Here is a 26,114-nt window from a genome sequence, read left to right on the forward strand (position 1 = left end):
AAGGCCCCTTCCAGCCTTAGTTCACCTTGGTTCAATTCTGAGAGCCAGTGACGAAGATGGGCAGCCTCAGAAACTCAACACATACATGAATTTTGAAGCCGGCCTCTTCAGTTTGACAAGGTTCCCTCCTAAACACAGGCTGCAGGCAGTATTCAACTTATGTCCGTTTTGTTTAGCGCCCGTCAGCAGTGCAAAAACACTGACTTGTGACTGGCCGACGCAGCATCCCCGTGATTCAAATTTGGGCATGGGGCAAACCAGCATTTAACATGATCGCAGCATGCCAGGGGGGTTAGGGGATAGTCAACAAGCAAAATCAATGGAGAATCCGGCCGGATTTAGGACATGGAATAGACAGGGCTAGAAGGGACCTTGGAGGACTTCTAGTCCAGCCCTCCTGCCCATGACAGGAGACTCTACATCAGGGGTCTCCAACCGTGGCCACTTTTAAGCCTTGGGGACTGGAGACTTTTAATGACCCCCATAATCCCTTGTGGAGTGGAGCCTGGGCAACTGGATGAAGCTAGCAGAGAGTTTCATGGCCAGATGCCTTTCCTGTTGCCACTGCGGAGTTTTGTTCAGCAGATATATTCTCTATATCACTCCCGGCACACACTTCCTGGCTGCATGAGGTGCTACACAACCGCAACTGATTGGCTTAACAACCATGTCAGGAAAAGATGGTAAAAACCAGCCATGACTTTCCCTAAACCGCTGTCTTGCCTAGCGAGCTTAATTCTCCTCCCAACCGCGGTCGTAAGTCAAGGACAATCTGTATACACTGAAACCCTAGGAGAGAACAATCAAAGGTGGTTAAATTGGCTAGAAAATCAGGCCCAGGTACATACCACCAGGTACATGTCCAGGGGATGGACCACGGAAGGGCATGGCCTTGGCACTCTTCCAGGATCAAGGATGGAGGCGTGGGGGGGGGAATTTGCAAAAGCCCCCCTCCGATTCCATCAGGCCCGGATAACCCAAAAGGAAACCACTCAAGTGAGAATGCTCTGTACATCTGTCCAGAATCCAGATGTTGTTGCCAGCAGCTGCTATCGAATTGAGGGGAAATTTCCTGACAGTGAGGACAATTAGCCAGTGGAACAGCTTGCCACCAGACATTGCGGGTGCTCCATCACTGGAGGTTTTTAAGAGGAGACTGGATAGAAGTGGTAGAGGTTCTTCTGCTTGAGCAGGGGGCTGGACTAGAAGACCTCCAAGATCCCTTCTAGATCCTGCCCTCCCAAACCTGGTCTGTAACATGAACAGAGGGCAGGTCGGTAGGAAAGACCAGGATTAGCCTAGCTGCCACTAATACAGGTAGTCCTCGATTTACGACCTCTTATTTAGAGACTGTTCGAAATGACAACGGGGAGGGAAAAAAAGTGACTTATGATGAGTTTTTCACACTTAACGGCCATTGCAACGTTCCATAGGTTGATTGTTCTCACTGTCAGAAAGTTCCTCCTTATTTCCAGGTTGAATCTCTCCTTGGTCAGTTTCCATCCATTCTTCCTTCTCTGGCCTTCAGGTGCCTTGGAGAATAGCTTGACCCCCTTCCTCCTCTCTGGGGCAGCCCCTCAAATATCGGAAGATGCTCTCCTGTCTCCCCTGGTCCTTCTCTTCCCTAGACTAGCCAGGCCCGGTTCCTGCAACCGTCCATCGTCTGTTTTAGCTTCCACTCCGCACATCATCCAGGTTGCTCTTCTCTGCCCTCTTTCCAGAGCCTCCACATCTGTTTTATGGTGTGATGACCAAAGCTGGACGCGGGACTCTAGGTGTGGCCTTAATAAGCCTTTATAGAGATTAGTATCTTCCTTGATCTTGATTGAATCCCTCTGTTAATGCAATTTAGGATTGCGGTGGCATTTTTGGCTGCTGCCGCCCACGGCTGGCTCACATTTAAGGGACCGTCCACTAAGACCCCCAGATCCTTCAGAGTTCCTGCTATTAAGCCTGGTTTCACCCAGTTTATATGAGTAGTTCCAGCAGGACTGGGGTGACAGCCGAGGGCTGCTCCCCAGGGCTCGAGATCCAGACTGGGGCCTGGATAGCAGCAGAGATGGTCTCTTTCTATCCCTTAAATCTGTGCCTTAAATCGGGGTTAGCAACTTTTGAGACTTGTGGACTTCAACTCCCAGAATTCCCCAGCCAGCAAGGGGAATTTGATGGATCTCGCATATTCCAGCTTTCAAATCATCTGTTTCCCTAAAAATAAGACCCATTCGGAAAAATAAGCCCTAACGTGATTTTTCAGGATGCTCATAAGCCCCACTGCAAAAATTAAGCCCCAGTTAACTGTCAGTCAGATAGGTGCATTTAGTACCATATTTCCCTGAAAAGAAGGGCTAACTTTTAAGGAAGCCCTAATGCGCCTTTTGGAACAAAAATTTGTAAGATCCGGTCTTATTTCCAGGGAAACACGGGGTGTCAGTCGTGTATGGCAGTGTTTTTCAACCTTGGCAACTTGAAGATGTCCGGACTTCAACTCCCAGAATTCCCCAGCCAGCATTCGCTGGCTGGGGAATTCTGGGAGTTGAAGTCCGGACATCTTCAAGTTGCCAAGGTTGAAAAACACTGGTGTATGGCATAAAGCTACTCATTACTGGTGATATGTTGGCCTTAATACAGGTAGTCCTCAACTTAACAGTTCATTTAGCGACTAGTCAAAGTTACAATGGTACTAAGTAACTTATAAGGGAAGGGGGGGCTCAGGGGCTAAGACTCTGAGCTTGTTGATCAGAAAGGCCGGCATTTCGGCGGTTCAAATCCCGAGGGCCGCGTAACGGAGTGAGCTCCCGTGACTTGTCCCAACTTCTGCCAACCGAGCAGTTCGAAAGCAGGTAAAAAATGCAAGTAGAAAAATAGGAGCCACCTTTGGTGGGAAGGGAACAGCGTTCCGTGCGCCGAGGTGGCACAGTGGTTAGGGTGCAGTACTGCAGGCCACTTCAGCTGACTGCTATCTGCAGTTCAGCGGTTCAAATCTCACCGGCTCAGGGTTGACTCAGCTTTCCATCCTTCCGAGGTGGGTGAAATAAGGACCCAGATTGTTGGGGGCGAGATGCTGACTCTGTAAACCGCTTGGAGAGGGCTGAAAGCCCTATGAAGAGGTATATAAGTCTAACTGCTATGGCTATTGCTTTGGCATTGAGTCATGCCGGCCACATGACCACGGAGACATCTTCGGACAGCGCTGGCTCTTCGCCTTTGAAAGGGAGATGAGCACCGCCCCCTAGAGTCGGGAACGACTAGCACAGATGTCCCAGGGGAACCTTTTACTTTTTTACCTAAGTAACTTATGACCATTTTTCACACTTAACAACCACTGCAGCATCTCCAATGATCACGTGATCAAAATCCAAATGCTTGGCAAATGGCTTGTACTTAGGACGGTTCAGGCAGCGTTCCGGGGTCACGTGATCCGCTTTTGCGACCTTGTGGCCAGCAGTCAATGGGGAAGCCGGATTCATTCAACAACCGTGTGACTCACTTAACAACTGCAATGATTCACTTAACAAGAAGTGGCAAGAAAGGCTGTAAAATAGGACAAAATTCTCTTGCCTCACTTAGCAACAAAAATTGGGCTCAATTGTGGTCGTAAGTTGAGGACTACCTGTATTCTAATTCACAGTTGACATGGTCTAAATATATTCCCATCCCAACCTGTAGTAAATTCTATAATCTCATAGGTGGGTTGTGGGGTTTTTTTGTCTTTATTTCCTACGTATGTTATTATTTGTGAAATGCTACAGAGGTTTTTTTTCCATTTGTGTTTGTTTTGCATATCTGGAGTTCCTTTTTTCTGTCCACTTAGGGCTTCTTTAGCAAAAACACTTTTTTTCCTATTTTTCCCCACGGGGTGCTCAGCATGGATGTAAGCAACCTTTCCAAAGGTACCGTATTTTTCGGAGTATAAGACGCACCAGGATTTTGAAGAGGTAAATTAAAAAAAAAAAGTTTTTGCACTCTGCAAGCCTCGTTTTTTGTGAAAACAGAGCATGCAGAGAGTTTTAGAGGCTTGCAAAGTGCCCCTGGGGGCTGGGGGGGGGATTTTTCGCTCATTTGTACCCTCCCCAGCCCCCAGGAGCACTTTGCAAGCCTCTTAAAACTCTCTGCATGCTCCGTTTTTGCAAAGGGGGCAGGGTTTCAGGAGGCCAAAAATGCTGTATTCAGTGTATAAGACGCACCCTTTGCAACACAAACAGATTCGTATCCTCTCCACCGTCCAGGCCTTCCGCACAGCCCTTAAGAACTGGCTAGCCCGTCAGGCCTGGGGACAAGGATAGGCGCCCCTCCTGAATGATTAATGTATGTTGCTTACTATTTTATTATATGTCTCTATGTCAATGTTTGTATTACCCCTCCCTGATTTTATGTGAGCCGCCCTGAGTCCCCTCAGGGAAAAGGGCGGCCTACAAATGTTAATAAAATCTTAAAAAATCTAAAAAGTTCCACTGATTAATTGTTCTGTCAGGAAATTCCTCCTCAGTTCTAAGTTGCTTCTCTCCTTGATTAGTTTCCACCCATTGCTTCTTGTCCTGCCCTCAGCTGCCTTGGAGAATAGCTTGACTCCCTCTTCTTTGGGGCAGCCCCTGAGATATTGGAAGGCTGCTATCATGTCTCCCTTAGTCCTTCTTTTCATTAATACAATTACAGTACAATACAATACAATAGCAGAGTTGGAAGGGACCTTGGAGGTCTTCTAGTCCAACCCCCTGCCTAGGCAGGAAACCCCTATACCATTTCAGACAAATGGCTATCCAGCATCTTCTTAAAGACTTCCAGTGTTGGGGCATTCACAACTTCTGGAGGCAACTTCTGTTCCACTGAGTAATTGTTCTCACTGTCAGGAAATTCCTCCTCAGTTCTAAGTTGCTTCTCTCCTTGATTAGTTTCCGCCCATTGCTTCTTGTTCTACCCTCAGGTACCTTGGAGAATAGCTTGACTCCCTCTTCTTTGGGGCAGCCCCTGAGATATTGGAAGGCTGCTATCCTGTCTCCCCTGGTCCTTCTTTTCATTAAACTAGACATCCCCAGTTCCTGCAACCGTTCTTCAGATACTTTAGCCTTAACAGAATAAGAGTTGGAAGGGAACTTGGAGGCCTTCTAGTCCAACCCGCTACTCAAGAGGAGACCCTATACCATTTCAGACAATTGACTGTCTAATCCCTTCATAAAAACCTCCATAATTTCTGGAGGGAACTTCTGTCCCAGTGGTTAATTGTTCTCACTGCCAGGAAATCCCTCCTCAGTTCTAAGTTGCTTCTCTCCTTGATTAGTTTCCACCCATTGCTTCTTGTCCTGCCCTCAGGTCCCCTGGAGAATAGCTTGACTCCCTCTTCTTTGGGGCAACCCCTGAGATATTGGAAGACTCCCATCATGTCTCCCCTGGTCCTTCTTTTCATTAAACTAGAGACATCCCCAGTTCCTGCAACCCTTCTTCATATGTTTTAGCCTCCAGTCCCCTAATCCTCTTTGTTGCTCTTCTCTGCACTCTTTCTTTTACAATACAATAGCAGAGTTGGAAGGGACCCTGGAGGTCTTCTAGTCCACCCCGCTGCAAAGGCAGGATACCCTATACCATTCCAGACAAATGGCTATCCAACATCTTCTTAAAGACTTCCAGTGTTGGGGCATTCACAACTTCTGGAGGCAACTTCTGTAACACCGATTAATTGTTCTGTCAGGAAATTCCTCCTCAGTTCTAAGTTGCTTCTCTCCTTGATTAGTTTCCACCCATTGCTTCTTGTTCTGCCCTCAGGTGCTTTGGAGAGTAGCTTGACTCCCTCTTCTTTGTGGCAACCCCTGAGATATTGGAAGACTCCCATCATGTCTCCCCTGGTCCTTCTTTTCATTAAACTAGACCTACCCAATTCCTGCAACCGTTCTTCCTATGTTTGAGCCTCCAGTCCCCTCATCCTCTTTCTTGCTCTTCTCTGCCCTCTTTCCAGAGTCTCCGCATCTTTTCTACATTGAATTGTTTTAAATTTTTGCCAGTTCACATTTTTATTTCTCCCTCTTTGGCATCCGTTCCTGAATGCTTCTATGCCACCCCCTTCTTCGGTATTAATGTAGCTCTTCTCCCTCCGTGAGCTGGCCGTGGGGAGTGGTCCTAGACCCAGGGGCCTTGGGTTAGAGTAGGACGAAAGAGGAGATCCCTTCTTTTAAATAATCCTACAGTAGTTTGGGTTCTATCGCTAGCCCTTCAATTACTGTGGATCTGGCTGAAGGTAGCTGGCTGGGGGATTCTGGGAGTTGAAGTCCACCCCTCTTAAAAGTTGCCAAAGGTGGGAACTGCTGGTCTAATCAAACCCCTGAAAATAAAAAAAAACAGGCATCAAGGAAGTTGCAGACAAAGAGAAATCCCAGCTCCCTGTGGGAAATAGGCCTCATCCCATCAGCCTCTTAGAAGGTCTTCCCAGAGAGGAATTTCCACCTCAGTCCTTCATTTTTAAACATCCCTAGGATTAGGAAGGGACCAACGGTGTGGGCCCAATGCGGTGCACCAGCTAGCACCCCAAAGAGGAAATAAACGGGGCCCATGGTGCCCTCTGAGCCACGCTGTTTTCTTGCAAACGTTTCATGACCCAACTAGGTAATGTCATCAGTGCTAGAAGGGAATGAGGTTTGCTCTCTGTATATATATATACTTGGAGAGAACATTCGCGGCTCCTGGTTGAAGTTGTGGGGTCCTTCATGCTCTCTGGGCTTGGTGGATTCCTTGCGGGCGTTTCATGATTCAACTAGGTGACATTGTCAGGGCTAGAAGGGAGGAAGAGGAGGAGGAAGGAGGAGACGAGAACCATGGAGGGACCTTAGTGCTCTCTGAGCTGGGTGGTTTTCTTACAGACATTCCACGACCCAACCGGGGAACGTCATCAGTGATCGAAGGCAGTGGGTGTGTGGAGTGGAAGAGGAGGAAGTAGAAGAGGAGCAGAAACGTGGAGTCCCTGATGCTTCTCTGAGCTGGGATGTTACCTTGTAGATGTTTCATGACCCAACTAGGTAACGTCATCAGTGCTGGGAGGGAGGGGGGTTTGGGGAGAGGAGGAGGAGGAGGAGGAGGAGGAGGAAGACAGTGGGGTCCTCCGTGCTCTTTGAGCTTCGTTTTCTTCTTGCCGAGGTGAGAGGTGGCGCAGTGGTTAGAGTGCAGTACTGCAGGCCACTTCAGCTGACTGTTATCTACAGTTCAGCAGTTCTAATCTCACCGGCTCAGGGTTGACTCAGCCTTCCATCCTTCTGAGGTGGGTAAAATGAGGACCCAGATTGTTGTTGGGGGCGATATGCTGACTCTGTAAACCGCTTAGAGAGGGCTGAAAGCCCTATGAAGCGGTATATAAGTCTAACTGTTATTGCTATCTATCTATCTATCTATCTATCTATCTATCTATCTATCTATCTATCTATCTATCTATCTATCTATCTATCTATCTATCTATCATCTATCTATCATCTATCTATCTATCATCTATCTATCTATCTAATCTTCTTATCCTATCTATCAGCCATCTGTCTTTCTCTGTCTCTCTACCTATCATCCATCATCTATCTATCTATCTATCTATCTATCTATCTATCTATCTATCTATCTATCTATCTATCTATCTATCTCTAATCTATCAATCATCTATCATCTATCTATCTATCTATTTATCTATCTATCTATCTATCTCTCTATCTCTCTCTCTCTCTCTCTCTCTCTAATCTATCAATCATCTATCATCTATCTATCTATCTATCTATCTATCTATCTATCTATCTATCTATCATCTATCTATCTATCTATCTATCTATCTATCTATCTATCTATCTATCTATCTATCTATCTATCTATCTATCTGGGTGAAATGAGGACCCAGACTGTGGGGGCAATATATGCTGACTCTGTAAACCGCTTAGAGAGGGCTGAAAGCCCTATGAAGCGGTAGATAAGTCTAACTGCTATTGCTATCTATCTATCTATCTATCTATCTATCTATCTATCTATCTATCTATCTATCATCTATCTATCTATCTATCTATCTATCTATCTATCTAATCTTCTTATCCTATCTATCTATCTATCTATCTATCTATCTATCTATCTATCTATCTATCTATCTATCTATCATCTATCTATCTATCTATCTATCTATCTATCTATCTATCTATCTATCTATCTATCTATCTATCTATCTATCTAGATGGAAATGAGGACCCAGACTGTGGGGGCAATATATGCTGACTCTGTAAACCGCTTAGAGAGGGCTGAAAGCCCTATGAAGCGGTAGATAAGTCGAACTGCTATTGCTATTGCAGACATTTCATGACCCAACTAGGCAACATAATCAGTGCTAGAAGGGAGGGTTGTGGAGATGGGGAAGAGGAAGGGAGGGGGGGAGATTAAGAGGAGAGAATTATGGGGTCCTTATTGATGTCTGAGCTTGGTTTTTTCCCCAGATGTTTAATTACCCAACCAGGGAACGTCATCAGTGCCAGAAGCCAGTGGGGTTGACTCTCTATAAAACGAGAGCCCTTTCTTGTAGCACTGATGACGTACCCTAGTTGGGGGATGAAACGTCTGCAAGGAAACCACCAAGCTCAGGGAGCAGCAAGCACCCCACGTTTCATGGGTACAAAATAGGCACCCCAAGTAGCGATGCTGACCAACAGCTCCCGCCTGGGTCCTGACCCAAACGCCACAAACCCCCAACTAAAAGCCAGAGCCGAGGAGAACGTCCGCCTGTGCGACCGGCTCCGGGACCCGTCTCGTAACCCCGCAACGTAGACTCCGCAGCAGGCCGACGCTCTGTGTGACGCGCGGAGGGAAGCGCCCGTTTAGTCACCGCGAATCAGAAGCAGCAGCCGGGCTTCCCAGCCGAAAGGTGTCCGTTGTGCAGCGTGGGCCGGTGGCGAGGGGAGTGAAGGAGCCCCCTCCCCAGCTTTGGCGAAAAGAGGGCCCCCTCCCCCTCCTCCCTCCTGGCCGGCAGGGAGGGGAGGGAGGTTAGAGCAGAGACATGCATTTCCTGAAAAGAGGCGCTGGAGGTACCGTACCTGGGCCACACCTGTGACAGTTAAAGCTACCCCCTCCGCCGTCTCTACGTCCTCGCACCTGGGCTGTAACGTCATTATCTCTAGGGAAATCCTGCCAAGAGATGTAAAAGGTTGGCGCGTTTCCAGGTGCCTGGCCAGCTCTCCCCCTTCTCGGCTGGGGAGGGGGGGGGGCACCTGCTGCGGGGCTCCAAGGTAACGCTGAGGCTTCCCTGACTTTTAGCGGGGTGACCAGGCTGCCCGTCTCCTTCAACCGACCCCCCGCAAAAGGGAGGCTTGTGGGGGAGCAGCTTTCCATTCACGATGGAGATTGGCTGCTGCTGGGGGTGGGAAGTTGGGAGGGGGGGGGTCAGGAAGGTCTGACTTGCAGGCCCCATGGCAGCTTCTCCCCTCTCTGGCAAGGGTTGCTGGGTGGTCCTGAGGTTGAAGGATGGATGGATGGCCTCAAAGGGACCAACAGTTCCTGGTCAGCTTCAACCTTATAGCCAAGACCCAGAGTGGGGTCCTGAAAATCAAGTGGGGGGGGGGGAGAGACCCCGCCGTTTAATAAAGAGAGTAAATGACCCTGTGTGAATCTGCTTGACCTGCTGCCTGATACTGGTTTCCATTCTTCTATCGACCTTGTACGCCTATCGTTGTTAAAAGAGTACGGACTTCAAACTCCCAGAATTCCCTGCGTAGGGTGGGCTTTCCTGGGGAATTCTGGGAATTGAAGGCCTCCCCCCAATCTTCACCTGACTCGGATTGGAGAAGCCCTGCCCTCCATCCAGCGAGGACATCAACGCCATCCTGGTTCTGCCATCTCGGCCAAGCTGGTCTCCAGAACGGACCGGCCAGAGAGATGGCTACGACCGCTGCTTTCGGGGGACGGGACACGACGGCTGTTGTCTTGAGACCAAAACAAACCCTGGTTGGTCTAGGGAAGGGGCTTGCCCTACATTTGCTGGCCCTCCAATCCTTCCCCCGAGCGCAAGCAGCTCGGGCTAAACCAGGGTTATCCGGTTAAATAGCCCAGAGGAGGGGGGGGGTCTTCAACCTTGGCCACTTTAAACCTAGTGGACTTTTAACTCCCAGAATTCCCCAGCCAGCAAAGCTTTAAACCTGGAGGATTCTGGGAGTTGAAGTCCTCCAGGCTTAACGTGGAGAAAGTCCAGAGGAAGCTAAGAATGGATTTGAAGTTTATTTCTTCTTTTGAGGAGGGTAGGGTCTTTTTTATTTTAAGCAGATGACCTTCTTGTGCACCAACCGAGACCAACAGATGTCCCCGGGGCATTTTACAGCCCACAGGCCACCACATCTGGCCCTTTGGCTGCCTTTATTTTGAAAGCAATTATCATTATTATTGTTGTTGTTGGTTATTGTTAATTTGCGCACAGGTAGTCCTCGACTAACGACAGTTCCTTTAGTGACCAAAGCCACGCTGGCATCGGAAAAAGGGTCCCACGGCCGTTTTTCCATCACCCCAGCCCCTCCGGTCGCATCCCCCAAATTCATACGTTTGGAAACTGACTGGTATTTATGACGGTTTGCCATGTCTCGGTGGTCTTGGGGGTCACGTTTGCGACCTTTGGATGAGCCACAGGGAAAACAGATTCCCTTCGCGCGTGGTTCGCTTAGCAACTGCAGGGATTCGCTTAACGACGCTGGCGAGGAAGGCCGTACGAGGGGGGCAAAGCTCACGTAACAGCTGTCCAGCCACAGGGACCCTGTGTGTGCAGTACCCGCATCTTTTATTCTTTGTGTTCGGCGTACACATGTGAGCGCATAACTCCACAACTCCACAGGCTTTCCGTTCTCTGCAACAATGATGTGGCTCCTTGGGGAAAACGGATGGCCCACCCCTGCCACAGGTTGACGGGGGGGTCTCCTGAGCCAAAGAGACTGGCAGGTCAGACGAAACCTGTCCATTTCGGACCTCGTGCAGGGTGGGGCAGTTTCCCCTGGAGGGTTCAGCTGCTGCCCCCAAGACTCCTGTGTCGGGTGGTGTCGTGCCAGGTTTGTGAAGCGAGTGCCAGCCGTGTCCCCCCTCCCCCCGAGACACGGAGCATTGCCCATGCGCCTCTCTGGATTACCATGGAGGGCAACAGCAGGTAGCCAGAGCCAGAAGGGGTGGGTGGGGTGCCAGGAGGGGCCCTTCGGAAGAAAAAGAGGCTGGGGAGCGGGGTGGAGGGGTGGGGGGTCTTCGGCTGCGGTGCTGCTGCTGCTGCTGTGCTGCGTGGGGCAGAGAGAGGCAAGAGGGAGGAAGGTTAGGCAGAGAACGTGGGGAGCGGGAGGATTATTACCTGAGCGACCCCCGTTACGTACAGTGGCACCCCCTCCGACGTCTCAATATTCTCGCAGCGACAGAGGATGGTCATGACTTCCAAAGACAGTCTGAGCAGCGATAAATAAGGGTGGGACACACCAAACACACAAAAGGCGGTTACCAGAGAGCGACAGAGGACCCCCTCGCCGAGAGAAAAGACGGGGCTTTGTGCGTTTTTAGGGGGTGGGGTGGGAGAGGAAAAAATGGGCCTTTCAGGGCAGGGTGTGTTTGTGTGTGTGTGTGGGGGATGCTTGGCTTTGCAGGGTGTGCTACGTTATGGGCCCCAAAGGGGGGGGACATCAGCCCTCTCCAACAGGGTCCAGGCAGAGGGAAGACTCCCCTTGGGGGGTCTTCTGCCCAAGAGGCGGGGTGGGGGGCATGGGGTGCAGAAAGCTCTGAAGGGACCAGGGTTCCTTAGAGCAGTGTTTCTCAACCTTGGCAACTTGAAGATGCCCGGACTTCAACTCCCAGAATTCCCCAGCAGTGGTTAGGACAGTGTTTCTCAACCTTGGCAACTTGAAGATGCCCGGACTTCAACTCCCAGAATTCCCCAGCAGTGGTTAGGACAGTGTTTCTCAACCTTGTCAACTTGAAGATGCCCGGACTTCAACTCCCAGAATTCCCCAGCCAGCATTCGCTGGCTGGGGAATTCTGGGAGTTGAAGTCCGGGCATCTTCAAGTTGACAAGGTTGAGAAACACTGCCTTAGTGGGAGCTCCCCTCCAGAGGCTGATCCAGCTTTGATTCCTCTTCCCGGGCACCCAAACTCTGATGCAACGAATGGACGGAAACTAAGCGAGGAGAGAAGCTACTGGGAAGGAAGGAGTCGTATCCAGACCGCCAGGACAATGACTCCTTAGAACCACAAGTTTGCGGGTGCCCCCAAAACTGGAGGCTTCTAAAAACAGATTGAGCCACCATTTGTCCGAAATGGCGTGAGGGTCACCTGCTCGAGCAGGGGTTGGACTAGAAGACCTTTAAGGTCCCTTAAAGCTGTCATTCGACCACCATATAGCGGCTGTGACCAGGGGGGCATTCGCCCAGGTACGCCTGGTGCGCCAGTTGCGACCCTACCTGAATCGGGAGGCCCTCACAACAGTCACTCGGGCCCTTGTGACCTCTAGGCTGGAATACTGCAACGTGCTCTACATGGGGCTGCCCTTGAGGAGCATCCGGCGACTTCAGCTAGTGCAGAACGCAGCCGCGCGAGTGATTGCGGGTGCACCTCGATTCACCCGCATTACACCTATCCTCCGCGAGCTGCGCTGGCTACCTGTCGATCTCCGGATGCGCTTCAAGGTGCTATTGATCACCCATAAAGCCCTACATGGCAGTGGATCTGGATACTTGAGAGACCGCCTTCTGCCAATTACCTCCCTACGACCTATAAGATCCCATAGATTAGGCCTCCTCCGCATTCCATCGGCCAGCCAGTGTCGGCTGGCAACCACAAGGAGGAGGGCCTTCTCAGCAGTGGCCCCGACCCTTTGGAACGAGCTCCCCGTAGAGATTCGTACCCTCTCCACCGTCCAAGCCTTCCGCATAGCCTTGAAGAACTGGCTCGCCCGTCAGGCCTGGGGATAAGGACTGTTACCCCGCCCGAATGTTGTATGCATGTTGTTTGCTATTTTATTATGTGTTGTAATCTCAATGTTGTATTCCCCCCTCCCTTGGTTTTCTGTGAGCCGCCCTGAGTCCCCTCAGGGAAAAGGGCGGCCTACAAATGCAAATAAAACCTAAACCTAAACCTAAACCTTCCAGCTCTGTTATTCTGTTAATTAATCCGTGGAATGACTTGCTTTCAGAAGTGGAGGTTTTTAAGACTTGGCGAGTTTTTAAGGCTGGTGGGACTTCATGTCCCAGAATTCCCCAGTCAGCTTAAGCTTAGGTGGCTGGGGAATTCTGGGAGTGGAAGTCCAGAAGTCTTTAACATTTACAAAGTTGGACCCTCGTGTTTGATTCCATTCCGGACAAATGGCAATCCAATCCAGCCGAGGTGGTGCAGTGGTTAAATGCAGCACTGCAGGCCACTTCAGCTGACTGCAGTTCAGCAGTTCGGCGGTTCAAATCTCACCGGCTCAAAGGTTGACTCAGCCTTCCATCCTTCCGAGGTGGGTGAAATGAGGACCCGGATTGTTGTTGGGGGCGATATGCTGACTCTGTAAACCGCTTAGAGAGGGCTGGAAGCCCTATGAAGCGGTATATAAGTCTAACTGCTATTGCTATTCTCGAAAACCTCCAGTGATGAAACACCTACCACTTCTGGAGGCAAGTAGTTCCACTGGTTAATTGTTCCAATGAATTTGTTTTGCGTGCAACGGCACAAGCACAATGCCAATGGCCTCTCTGCACAGAGGATGCCCGGGAAAGAAGGAAGGGCCATGGAGGTTCACGCTGGATGGAGTGGTGGCCTCTGGGTCTAATCCCCCCTGCCCATCTCTCCTAGTAGAGCAGAGGGCAGATGCCGCCACCACCACCCTGGGACCTCCAGTCGGGCTCGAAATGGCAGTCCTGGGCAGCGGAAGGGGAGAGAGAGTCCTGCCAAGCAGATGTTGGCAAGGATCTCTGTTCCTTCCTGGAAGGCCAGATGTTGTGTGTCCCCCCCCCCCCCCGGCCCATTCCCTTCCTGCTCTCCCCCCCCTTTTCCGGGCAAAAGAAAGGAGCAGATCCATGCACCCCTTCTTCGTCTGCCCAGGTTCCCCCAGAGCAGGAAGGGGAGGGGCTGCCGTCCCCCTGCTGCAAAAGGGGGCCTGGAAGGGGGGGGGGGCTGCTTGAGAGGAAGGGGCAGCAGGGGCTTGGAAAGGGAGCCCTCCCTGCTCTGCGGGTGTTTTCCAAAGTGCCAAAAGGGAAGCTTTCAGGGGTCCCCCCCCCCTTCCTCCTTGCCCCACCCGCAGTCTTTGGGTCCTCCCCGGGGAAACCCAGAGCCTCGTCTTTTTCTGTGTTAGTAGAAGCAGAAGGGGGAGGAGACCCCCCCCCCAAAAAAATCCCCACGCCATCCCCTGCTGCAAAGCCTGGCCCATCCCCCGGGGTGCTTCACACAGCAAGAAGGACGGCACCATCACAGAAAGGGCAGGTTCAGGGGTTGCACAGAAGACACTCGGGGAGGGAAGGAAGGAAGGAAAGGAGAGGAAGAGGAGGGAGGGAAAGGGAAAACAATGGGAAGGGAGGGAGGCAGAGGATGGGAGAGAGGAAGAAAGACAGGAAGGAAGGAAGGAAAGAAGGAAGGAAGGAGGGAAAGGGAAAACAATGGGAAGGGAGGGAGGCAGAGGATGGGAGAGAGGAAGAAAGACAGGAAGGAAGGAAGGAAGGAAAGAAGGAAGGAAGGAAGGAAGGAAGGAAGGAAGGAGGGAAAGGGAAAACAATGGGAAGGGAGGGAGAGGATGGGAGAGAGGAAGAAAGGAAGGAAGGAAGGAAGGAAGGAAGGAAGGAAGGAAGGAGGGAAAGGGAAAACAATGGGAAGGGAGGGAGGCAGAGGATGGGAGGGAGAAAGAATAGGAGGAGAAAGGAGGAAGGAGGGAGAAAGACAGGAAGGAAGGAGGGAAGGAAGGAGGGAAAGGGAAAACAATGGGAAGGGAGGGGAGGCAGAGGATGGGAGGGAGAAAGAATAGGAGGAGGAAGGAGGAAGGAGGGAGAAAGACAGGAAGGAAGGAAGGAGGGAAAGGGAAAACAATGGGAAGGGGGGGAGGCAGAGGATGGGAGAGAGGGATAGAGGAAGGAAGAAGAGGAGAGGATGGGACAGAGGGATAAAGGATAGAAAAGGAAGAGGAAAGAGGGAGAAAGAAAGGAAGGAAGGAGGGAAAGGGAAAACAATGGGAAGGGGGGGAGGCAGAGGATGGGAGAGAGGGATAGAGGAAGGAAGAAGAGGAGAGGATGGGACAGAGGGATAAAGGATAGAAAAGGAAGAGGAAAGAGGGAGAAAGAAAGGAAGGAAGGAGGGAAAGGGAAAACGATGGGAAGGGAGGGGGTAGAGGATGGGAGAGAGGGAGAAAGGATAGAAGAGGAAGAGGAGGGATGGAGGGAGGGAGGCAGAAGGAAGCAAGCAGCAAGCCTCCCATCTGGGCTGGCCCCAAGCCACTGGATGCCAGCCCATTAGCTGCAGAAGACAATCCTGCCCCATCAGAAGCGCCAAGCGCCCCCTACTGGCTCTGAAGGGCAACACCTTTACAACTCAGAGCAGCCTTGCTCGTGGGTTGCGTGTGGTGTGACAAGACAAAAGGAAAAAAAAAAAAAGGCCAAGGAAAGCTAACTCATCCCTCGGCCTGCACACCTGAGGCACATTTATTTCTGGGGTTAAAAACAAGGGGAAGGTTAGCATTAGTAAAGACAAAAGAAATGGAGAATGAGGAATTGGGAGTTTTTGGGGGGAAATGGTGTTTCCAAGTTCTGGGCGGGGAAAAAAATGCAAAATGCACTCCTTTTGCTCTGAGAATAAAGCAAATTCACCCCAAAACATGCTTTTGTGTTTTTGTGGGGTGTTTTGTAAAAAAAATTTCCAGCCTGGCTGCAACCTGGAGGGTCCTTAAAATTACACGGTTTGGTTTCTTGGGAATAAGTAGCAATTTTTAAAAAAGGTAAGTGGGAAATTGAATTAAGACTTCTAAAATGCGGAATTTCACATTTTAGGAAGAACTCGCCAGCTGCTCTGATCCTGGGACCCGTCAAAGATCATGGATGAAGTTTAAACTCCCGATTTTAAGGAATGGATTCAAGATGAGCGTCCTTGAAAATATTATTTTTTGAAACGCCTGGTCCCTTTTTGAAGGGGACGGGTGGCCTAGAAATGTGGAATATAAACAAATAAATACACAGATCAGAGGTGGCCAAGCTTGGGGGCTTTAAGACCTGTGGACTTCAACTCCCAGAATTCCCCAGCCAGCATGGAGAATTGGTCAACGTGATGATGGCCGGCTGGGGGATTCTGGGTATTGAAGTCCACAGCGTGGAGATATACCGTGTCTGATCTAGATTCCCCCAAGGGGATTATGAAGGCCATTGATTTTTAAATGATCTACATTTAATAATGTTCAGGGGCGAATTAATGCTATATCAATATATGGATTTTTTCTTCTTTTAAATCAGTGTTTCTCAACCTTGGCCACTTGAAGATGTCCGGACTTCAACTCCCAGAATTCCCCAGCAGTGGTTAGGACAGTGTTTCTCAACCTTGTCAACTTGAAGATGTCCGGACTTCAACTCCCAGAGTTCCCCAGCCAGCATTCGCTGGCTGGGGAATTCTGGGAGTTGAAGTCCAGACATCTTCAAGTGGCCAAGGTTGAGAAACACTGATTTAAATTCTTTCCTTCCCTCCAGTATTATTAATATATAATTAATATATATTAATTCCTGTATTATCCCTGATGGAGGATTTATTTTCTTACACTTCACTAAAATGAAATTATACGTAAAACCTCCCGTGTTAATAACGAAGGCCGAAGTCATCCCCATTTATGTTTTATTTTTTATTTATATTCATGTTCATTTATTTGTACATACAGGTAGTCCTTGACTTAGAAACGATTCGTTTAGTGACAGTTTGAAGCTACATGAGCAAAAGGGACCGAGGACCGTTTTTCACGCTTAATGACCGTCGCAGTATCCCCGTGGTCACACGATCAACAGACTCATATTTAGGGCGGTTTGCAGTGTCCCGGGGTCACGTGACCCCCCCTTTTGCCACCTGCTGCCAACAGAAGTCAACGGGAAGGCCAGATTCACTTAACGACCGTGTGACTAACTCAACGACGGCAATGATTCGCTTACCGGCTGCGGCAAGAAGGCCGTCAAACGGGGTGAAACTCGCTCCGTAACGGTCCCCCTTAGCAACGGGGGCTTGTGGCTCGATGCGGCCGTAAGTTGAGGACTACCTGTATTTCATATCTTCCTATCATAGTGACGTTATTGGTTGTTATATCCTGTTGTCATGATACTGGTGTCCAAAGAGCTTCGTTTTTGGGGTGGGCAGAGGAGAAAGGGGGGGAACTGGCTCCCTCTGGTTCGAGGTTCTCAGCGGTCAGCCCCAGGGGGTCACAGGGGGCAGGCATGATAGATTCGGTCCTCCGTGGAGATGCTCCTTCATCCAGCTGGCGGCTTGTCCCAAAAGTGCTTTTTCTGAAGAGGGAATCGGACTTTCTGATTTTCCTTTGGAGGCATTTCGCTTCTTCATCCCAGAAGCTTCTTCAGCTCTGACCGGATTTTTTGGGGGGGGAGGGGGGGGGGAAGGATTGATCTTCATTGCAGACGGCAATGAATTTGCATCCTTTTAGTGGGTCCTTTAAAGACACTTGGAGGTTTCCCTGTGCGTGACCCGTCAAAACCGCGGTCCACTAAAGCGCGCCCGATTAAAGCGCGTACCTGACGTCATCAGCAGCGCGACAAATACGACCGCGGAGAAAAAAGGGCGCGTTAAAAAGCGCTTTTAAGACAAGCCGATTCAAGTTAAGGTAAGGGTTAGGTTTAGGTTTAGGTTAAGGGTTACATTAAGCTTTAGAGTTAGGGTTAGGGTTAGGTTAAGGGTTAGCGTTAGGTTTAGCGTTAGGTTAAGGGTTAGGTATAGAGTTAGGTTTAGGTTTAGGTTAAGGGTTAGGCTTAGGGTTAGGTTTAGGGTTAGGTTTGGGGGGGTTAGGTTTAGATTTACGCGTTAATTTTAAGTTTACCGCTCACAGCGTGCTGTTTTCGTCGTGCTGTGATGACGTCACGTACGCGCTTTCGTCGAGCGCGCTTTAGTCTACCACGGTTTTGTGGTGGAACCTCCCTGTGTCCTGGGGGGGGGTCACCTGAGTGGTGCAGGTGGGGCCGCCTGGCTGCAGGGTGTTCACTGCCTCCAGTCTACAATGCAGCCCCAAGGCGGCTCCCTCCACCCCCATTTGCCCCACTCAGGCCACCCTGAGGACACGGACGAAGCCTCCAAGCGGCCTCAGAGGCTCCCTGGAAAGGAGGAGAAGGACCAGCTGTCTGCAAGGAGCCTCAAGCTTTCCATTACACCCCTCTCCCCAATCGGGTCAGAGCGAATCCGGCTCTCCCCACGGAGTTTGCTTGTCGGAAGCCAGCTGGGAAGGCTACCAATCGCATTCACAAGACCCCCAAGACAGTGCAACCGTCATAAACACAGGCCGGTTGTGAGTGCCCGAATTCTGTTCCTGCGACGATGTAACAGTTGTAAGTGTGAGGATCGGTTGTAGATTATCTTTCTCCGGGGTCTGACTGGGGTAGATTGCAGGGGCGATGAAGACGTATAATTTTATCTCATTTTATGTATTTATTGGTATTTTATCCTATAACCGTGATGGTGAACCTGTAGCATGGGGAGCCATATCTGTCGGCATGCGCGCACCGGGCCAGCTGATTTTCGGCCTTCGGGAGAGCCGGGGGAGGCCGTTTTCACCCTCCCCAGGCGTCAGGAAAGCCTCCAGAGTCTGGGAAGGACGAAAAACGGGCCTAATGGGCCAACTGGAAGTTCGTTTCCAAACACCTGCGGGTCGTGCGCGCATGCACAGGTGGGTGGGGCACATTGCATTGTGGGTATGGGCCACATGGGGGCGCACTATTGCGTGCACGCACACAATTTTCGCATGCGCTTACAAAAAAGGTTTGCCACCAGTGTCTTATACCGATTGTATTTTACCTTATTCTCATTTTAAATTGTTTAGAATTTTATTGGCATTGTGTGTCTGAACCTGTACATTGATATGGCCTATAGGCTAATATATATATCAATACATATATCAATATATATATCAATATATATCAATATATATCAATATATATATCAATATATATCAATATATATATGTGTGTGTGTGTGTGTGTGTTTTTTATTTGTGCTGATAAATAAATAAAGGGAGATCAGCACAAAATAAAAAATAAAATAAAAAAAACCAGAAATATAACAAAGGCAACAGTAAAAATATTGGGTTTCTGTCTGTCTGGACTCTTGTGACGAGCCGAAGGACAGATGATGGAAGCAGTTAGCTTCCTCCCATAATTGGGGCTTACCAGGGGTTGTAAAAAATCTAATATATATATATGTGTGTGTGTGTGTGTGTGTGTGTGTGTGTGTGTGTGTGTGTGTGTACACACACATACACATACACACAGACAAAGTTCTTTCTCCAGGTCTGTTTTAACTTCCAGTGGTCACTAAGTGAATGACGTTAAGTCGAGGACTTGCGTGTGTGTCTCAAACACGGCAATTTAAAAGTTCTGGTGTTTTTGAAGCAGGCAATCGTGACTTTGGGGGGGGATTTTTTTTCCTGTTCCGTCCCCCCCATCCCAGAAAGCAGGAAGTGGACGCTTCCCAGCCCCCAGACCGCCTGCCTTGTCTATGGACAGGGTGGACGTGTGACACCCCCTCCCTCAGACCACCGTGCTGGGCTTGGCCTGGGGATCTGGCCCCCCACTTGCAGACATGCGGAGTCCAGGGTCTGCACGAATGGCTGGGCGAAGCATCTCTGCACCCCCATTTCTGGAGGGTCTTTACAGCTGGGGGAACTCTGAAAGGGTCCTGCCTCTTTCTCTCTCACACACCCCGCGCCCCCCCGCCATCCCATTAAGGGCTCCATCCGTCTGTTCTCTTCCCAGGGTGAAGGCTGGAGGCTGGCCGCCAAGGGAGAAAGCCAAGGGGTGCAGAGGTTGAGGGCGGGTGGGTCCAGCAGGAGCCGAGAGGCACCAGCGTTCTGCCAAGGTGCTCCTCATACTTATAGGACTGCCCCCCCCGCCCTGCCCCCCACATCACAACAAAGGCATGCCACATCTAGGGACAGAGAGAGAGAGAGGGAGAGAGAGGGAGAGAGAGAGGGGAGGGGGTTCCTACCTCTGTGTGTCAGAAATGCACCACCAGGCCCAGGCCCAGCCGCCATAGATGTACTGCTTGTTATCAGAACCACAACAGCCGCCTGCAGGGAAGAGCAGAGAATGGGCAGATGAGGACTCAGAGGAAACATTGATGGGTCTTATTATGCTTACACATAACCCAAAGGCAGAAATAGCAATATAGCAATAGCAGTTAGACTTATATACCGCTTCCTAGGTCCTTCAGCCCTCTCTAAGCGGTTTACAGAGTCAGCATATTTGCCCCCAACAACAATCCGGGTGCTCATTTCACCCACCTCGGAAGGATGGAAGGCTGAGTCAACCTTGAGCCGGTGAGATTTGAACAGACAAACTGCAGATAGCAGTCAGCTGAAGTGGCCTGCAGTACAGCACCCTAACCACTGCGCCCACCTCGGCTCCTTCCTTCCTTCCTTCCTTCCTTCCTTCCTTCCTTCCTTCCTTCCTTCCTTCCTTCCTTCCTTCCTTCCTTCCTTCCTTTGCAATAGCAGTTAGACTTATATACCGCTTCATGGGGCTTTCAGCCCCCTCTAAGCGGTTTACAGAGTCAGCATATCGCCCCCAACAACAATCCGGGTCCTCATTTCACCCACCTCGGAAGGATGGAAGGCTGAGTCATCCTTGAAGCCAGTGAGATTTGAACCGCTGAACTGCAGATAACAGTCAGCTGAAGTAGCCTGCAGTGCTGCATTTAACCACTGCGCCACAAAGCATATACGGCACTCCTTCCTCCTTCTACTTCCCACACAACAACCCTGTGAGGTGGGCTTGTTTTGCTTTCACGGCCGAGGCGGCACTAGAACTCACCATCTCCCTGGCGACTGGCCCAGAGTCCCCTAGGCTTTCATGCTCAAGGCGGGACTAGAACTCCCTACTCGAGCAAACTCTTCGGTGCAAAACATTTCAAGCTTCCTCTCCCAAGGCAATAATTATCTCACGGCGGTATTGCCTTATTATTATTATAAGGATTACAGGAATCAGCACCCCAGCCCCCACCTCAGATCACTCTCTGAGCTTCCAAGGCCTTCCCTTCTGCTCCGCAACCGCTGGGGGCTACTCTGAGTTGGGGGCGCCTTTTGAATTTGGGGGGATGCAGGAAGTGATTTTGCATTCCTAAACTTCCGGTGTGCGTGTTGGACTGTTTTCCGCTGTCCTCCCCAGGTTCCTAGAGAGCCTTGGGAGGGGGGGGAGGTCAGAAAATGGGCTGCTTCCGCCCTCCCCAGGCTCCAAGGAAGCCATGCACGCATGTGCAGGGCTGCGGTGTGTGTGTGTGTGATGCATGCATGCATGCGCAGGGGGCATTAAATTATGGGGGCAGACTCGTAAGCGCATGCGTCAGTGCACACGGGCGTCCTTCTGGCACCCGAGGCACAAACGGTGCGCCATCACTGAACTAAGTCCAAGCGCAGGCTGCCCTTCTTAGCCTTGGCCAATAAGGGGGGTGGTGGACTTCAACTCCCAGAATTCCCAGTTCCCTATTGTGGCTCCCCAGCAGGCTGGCTGGGGAAATCTTGGCAGCTCAAATCTCCACGTTTCTCAAAGCTGACGGAGGAATTCCCAGCAGCCGGAGCAAAAAACCCCTTTCGTACAACACGCATGCGAAATGAAACCAGGCCCCCCACCCCGGCCCCAGGGGGTGGTGCCAGGGCTCAGCCTCTGAGCTCCTTTGCGGCGGAGATGAGAGCATCCGTCCCCACCTCATGCCAGCGTCAGTGGGCTATGCTGGCTGGGGAATGCTGGGGCTTGAAGCCCACCCATCTTCCAGCTCCCAAGATTGAGAACTCTGCCCGAAATCTCACACCTTGTATGTGTCGCCTTATATGGCAGACATGAAGCTGAGCCTTATCAATCAGTCGGTGGGACGGCTTCCCTCCAGGAGTTGTTTTTTAAGGAGAAATTGGATAACTATTTGTGGCATAGAGTCTCCTGATTCTGCAGCGGGTTGGACGCGCGAGCGATTGTGGGTGCACCTCGGTACACCCACGTTACACCTATCCTCCGCGAGCTGCAGTGGCTACCAATCGGTCTCCGGATACGCTTCAAAGTGCTAGTCGTAACTTATAAAGCCCTTCACGGTATTGGACCTGGGAACTTGAGAGACCGCCTGCTGCCAATTACCTTAGCAATAGCAATAGCAATAGCAGTGGACTTATATACCGCTTCATAGGCCTTTCAGGCCTCTCTAAGCGGTTTACAGAGAGTCAGCATATTGCCCCCAACAACAATCCGGGTCCTCATTTTACCCACCTCGGAAGGATGGAAGGCTGAGTCAACCCTGAGCCGGTGAGATTCGAACCGCTGACCTGCAGAACTGCAGTCAACCTGCAGTGCTACATTTCACCACTGCGCCACCTTGGCTCTTTCCCTACCATTCCATCTACCAGCCAATGCCATCTGGCTATTACCCGGGGGAGGGCCTTCTCTGTGGCAGCTCCGGCCCTTTGGAACGAACTCCCCCCAGAGATTCGGACCCTCACCTCTCTCCAGGCCTTCCGGAAAGCCGTCAAAACCTGGCTGTGCCGGCAGGCCTGGGGTCGATGAGTTCCCCTCCCCTCTCGACTGGTATGGCTGTGTGATTTTTGAGTATTTTAATTATGTGTACTGTTGTTTATGTTCCCTTTCCCCTTTGAGTTGTTCGCCGCCCTGAGTCCCTCCTGGAGAAGGGCGGCATACAAATAAACCGAAACTGAAACTGAAACTGAAACTAGAAGGCCTCTGAGGTCCCTTCCAAGCCTCTTTAGATTACAATAGCAATAGCAGTAGACTTATCTACCGCTTCATAGGGCTTTCAGGCCTCTCTAAGCGGTTTACAGAGAGTCAGCATATTGCCCCCAACAATCTGGGTCCTCAATACCATGGAGGTCTTCTAGTCCGGCCCCGTGCTCAAGCAGGAGACCCAACATACTGCACCATTTCAGATAACTTGCTGTCTATTTTCTTCTGAAAAGCCTCCAGTGATGGGAGCACCTACGATTTCTGGCGACGAGCTGTTCCCCTGGTTGATTGTTCTCACTGTTAGGAAGTTTCTCCTTAATTCCAGGTTGCTCCTCTTTTCCTAATTAGTTCCCATCCGTTGCTTCTTGCCTTCTTGTGCTTTGGAGAATAATAATAAGACCCCCCCCCCCTCTTCTTTGGGGCAGCCCCTCAAGTATTGGAATTCTGCTCTCCTGCCACCTCTAGTCCTTCCTTTCTCTAGACTGGCCAAAAACCCAAATCCTGCAATTCGGTTCTTCCTACGTGTGAGTCTCCAGGCCTTTGGTCATCTCGGTGGCTCTTCTCTGAACTTTTTTTCCCAAAGCCTCGACTTCTTTTTTGCAGTATGGTGACCACAACTGGTTGCGGGATTCCAGATGTGGCCTTATAACCTCCACCAGACCGATTAGATCCCACAGATTAGGCCTCCTCCGAATTCCATCCGCCGGCCAGTGTCGACTGGCGACTACTCGGAGGAGAGCCTTCTCTGTGGCTGCTCCGACCCTTTGGAACGAACTCCCTGTGGAGATTCGCACCCTCACCACCCTCCAGGCCTTCCGCAAAGCCCTTAAAACCTGGCTGTTCCGACAGGCCTGGGGCTAAAGAATTATTGCCCCTATCTCGAATGGTATGACTGTTGCGCTTTTTAAATTATGCATTGTTTTGTGTTGTTGTCAAATTGTCTGTATCCCCCTTCCCTTGTTTGAGTTGTGAGCCGCCCTGAGTCCCCCTCGGGGGGAAAAGGGCGGCATACAAATGAAATAAACATTCAACATATAAAACGGTACGGATACCTCAGGTGACTTGGATGGCATCTGTTTATACCAGTGTTTCTCAACCTTGGCAACTTGAAGATGTCCGGACTTCAACTCCCAGAATTCCCTAGCAGTGGTTAGGACAGTGTTTCTCAACCTTGTCAACTTGAAGATGTCCGGACTTCAACTCCCAGAATTCCCTAGCAGTGGTTAGGACAGTGTTTCTCAACCTTGTCAACTTGAAGATGTCCGGACTTCAACTCCCAGAGTTCCCCAGCCAGCATTTGCTGGCTGGGGAATTCTGGGAGTTGAAGTCCGGACATCTTCAAGTTGCCAAGGTTGAGAAACACTGGTTTATACAACCCAAGATCATGCTGGCTTTCTTGGCAGCCGCTGCACCCGGCTGGCTCCTATTCAAGAGGTCGCCCACTAGGACTGCCAGTCGGAGTGACTGTTTCGGAGCCTGATCTGTGGGCTGGGGCCTTTTCCTGCCCAATGTGAAACTTTGCTTTCCTCCACGTTAAAATTCGTTTTGTTGGCTGGGTTTGTTGTCCAAGCTTCTCCGGATGTTTTTGTGGGTCTGTTTCTGTTCTGAAACCCTGATACAGAAAAGCTGCTTTTTGGTGGTTCACTCCCAGCCGGATGGGAGCAAATTGGGGCCAAGTGGTTGCGTTTTGTGTGCTAAGCGGAAGATTGTGTGCTTCACACGCAGAGCCAGAACAGCCCAGGGGGTGGGAGGGGGCTGCTGCCAAGCAGAGTGTCCCTCTGAGGAGCTGGGAGGGGCAGGCGTGGCACGTAGGACGAGTCCGTGGGGGGGGGGCGCCACCCGGGAGGCCGCGCTGGGCGTAATCCGATCGCCACCGCAGTGCGATGGAGCAAGGCAACCAGCCAGTGGAGTTTACTTGATTGAATTAGGCGGCCGCAAAAGATTCAAAAACAAATACATTAAATTTAAAAAGATAAAGAAGGCTCGTCAGCTGGGTTGCTGGCCGGGCTGCTGGAGGGGTAGGGAAGCCCCTTTGAGAGCCCCCTCCTCCCCTGGCAGGATCTTCCCTATTCCAGGGGTAAAGAGGGACCCCCCCCCCCCAGTGCGGCTCCTTGGTTGCAGGAGGGGACACGGCTGATGTCCGTCCTTGTGAGCAAATATGGCCACGCCTGCCACTTTCCCCCACTTATGTCCTCAGCCCTTTATCTATCCGCACACGCTCGTGTTCCCCACCGCCAGGCCCACACGAAGTGGCCAAGGCTGGGAAACGCTGCCCTTCCACCAGGGAAGCTGAATGCAAAATACAGAACCACAAGAGTTGGAGGGGACCTTGGAGGTCTTCTAGTCCAACCCACCACCCAAGCGGGAGACCCTGCGCCATTTCAGACAAGGGACTGTCCCAGGGGTGGGTTCCGGATCCCGTCGCAGCTCGTACGTTGCGCACTGGGCCAGGCGTCCCTAGTCGGGCACACACGCCGTGCACGCATGCACACGCCACCACCCTGCGACACCCAGCTGCTCAGCGGTGGTTGTGCAGGCGCCGCACGCTGTGTGCACATGCGCAGTTGGCCGGTCACATTATAAACAGCCATGGAACGCGGGTGGCGGACCCAACGAGCCACCGTACCGGTACAGTGGCCACTGCTCCCGGCTACTAACGGTATGGCCAGACCGGTCCGTACCGCCCAGAACCCACCACTGGACTGTCCAGTCTCTTCTTAAAAGCCTCCAGTGACGAAGCCCCCACAACCTCTGGTGGCAAGCGGTTCCCCTGGTTAATGGAATGATCTCCCCCGTAGAGATCCGGACCCTCACTACTCTTCCGGCCTTCCGTAAAGCCACTAACACCTGGCTGTTCCGGCAGGCCTGGGGCTGTTGATCAGCATCCAGCCCCATTTTAAGTGTTTATATGTTGTGTATTTTTTAAATGATTATATTTCTATTTTTTTAATTTTGAATTCCCTTGTTTGTCTGTAAGCCGCCCAGAGTCCCCTGGGAGTGGGTGGCATACAAATACCAATAAACTGGAAACTTAATTGTCAGGAAATTTCTCCTCAATTCCAGCTTGCTTCTTGTCCAACCTGTTGCCAATAACCATGATACAGGCAGCCCTCCGGTTACAAGTATTCGCCACCGCACAGAAAACAGTGACTTACGACCGTATTTCATCCTTACGACCGTTGCAAACTCCCCATGGTCACCTGATCAGAATTCGGGTGATTGGCAAGGGGCTCATATTTATGA

At 50.8% G+C, this 26,114-nt stretch overlaps 1 protein-coding gene across 3 annotated transcripts in view; it reads right to left on the reverse strand.

Moving 5' to 3' along the window:
* The window catches only part of FLOT2 (flotillin 2), a 52,617-nt gene that overhangs the window by 14,705 nt on the left and 11,798 nt on the right, over positions 1-26,114 (reverse strand). The window contains exons 2-3 of one of the 3 annotated variants that reach the window (XM_087702916.1): positions 20,140-20,221; positions 9,030-9,120 (exon numbers count right to left, since the gene is read on the reverse strand). In XM_087702916.1, the coding sequence (XP_087559042.1) occupies positions 9,030-9,120; positions 20,140-20,221 (173 nt within the window). Of the gene's footprint in view, positions 1-9,029; positions 9,121-11,308; positions 11,400-20,139; positions 20,222-26,114 lie in introns of all 3 variants that reach the window. The other 2 variants (XM_087702917.1, XM_087702919.1) reach the window with 2 other exon arrangements.

This window comes from Thamnophis sirtalis, unplaced genomic scaffold (assembly GCF_051295495.1).
Source record: "Thamnophis sirtalis isolate CommonGarterSnake01/CBP01778 unplaced genomic scaffold, rThaSir2_p1.2 scaffold_17, whole genome shotgun sequence".
In the NCBI taxonomy this organism is placed as follows: domain Eukaryota; kingdom Metazoa; phylum Chordata; class Lepidosauria; order Squamata; family Natricidae; genus Thamnophis; species Thamnophis sirtalis.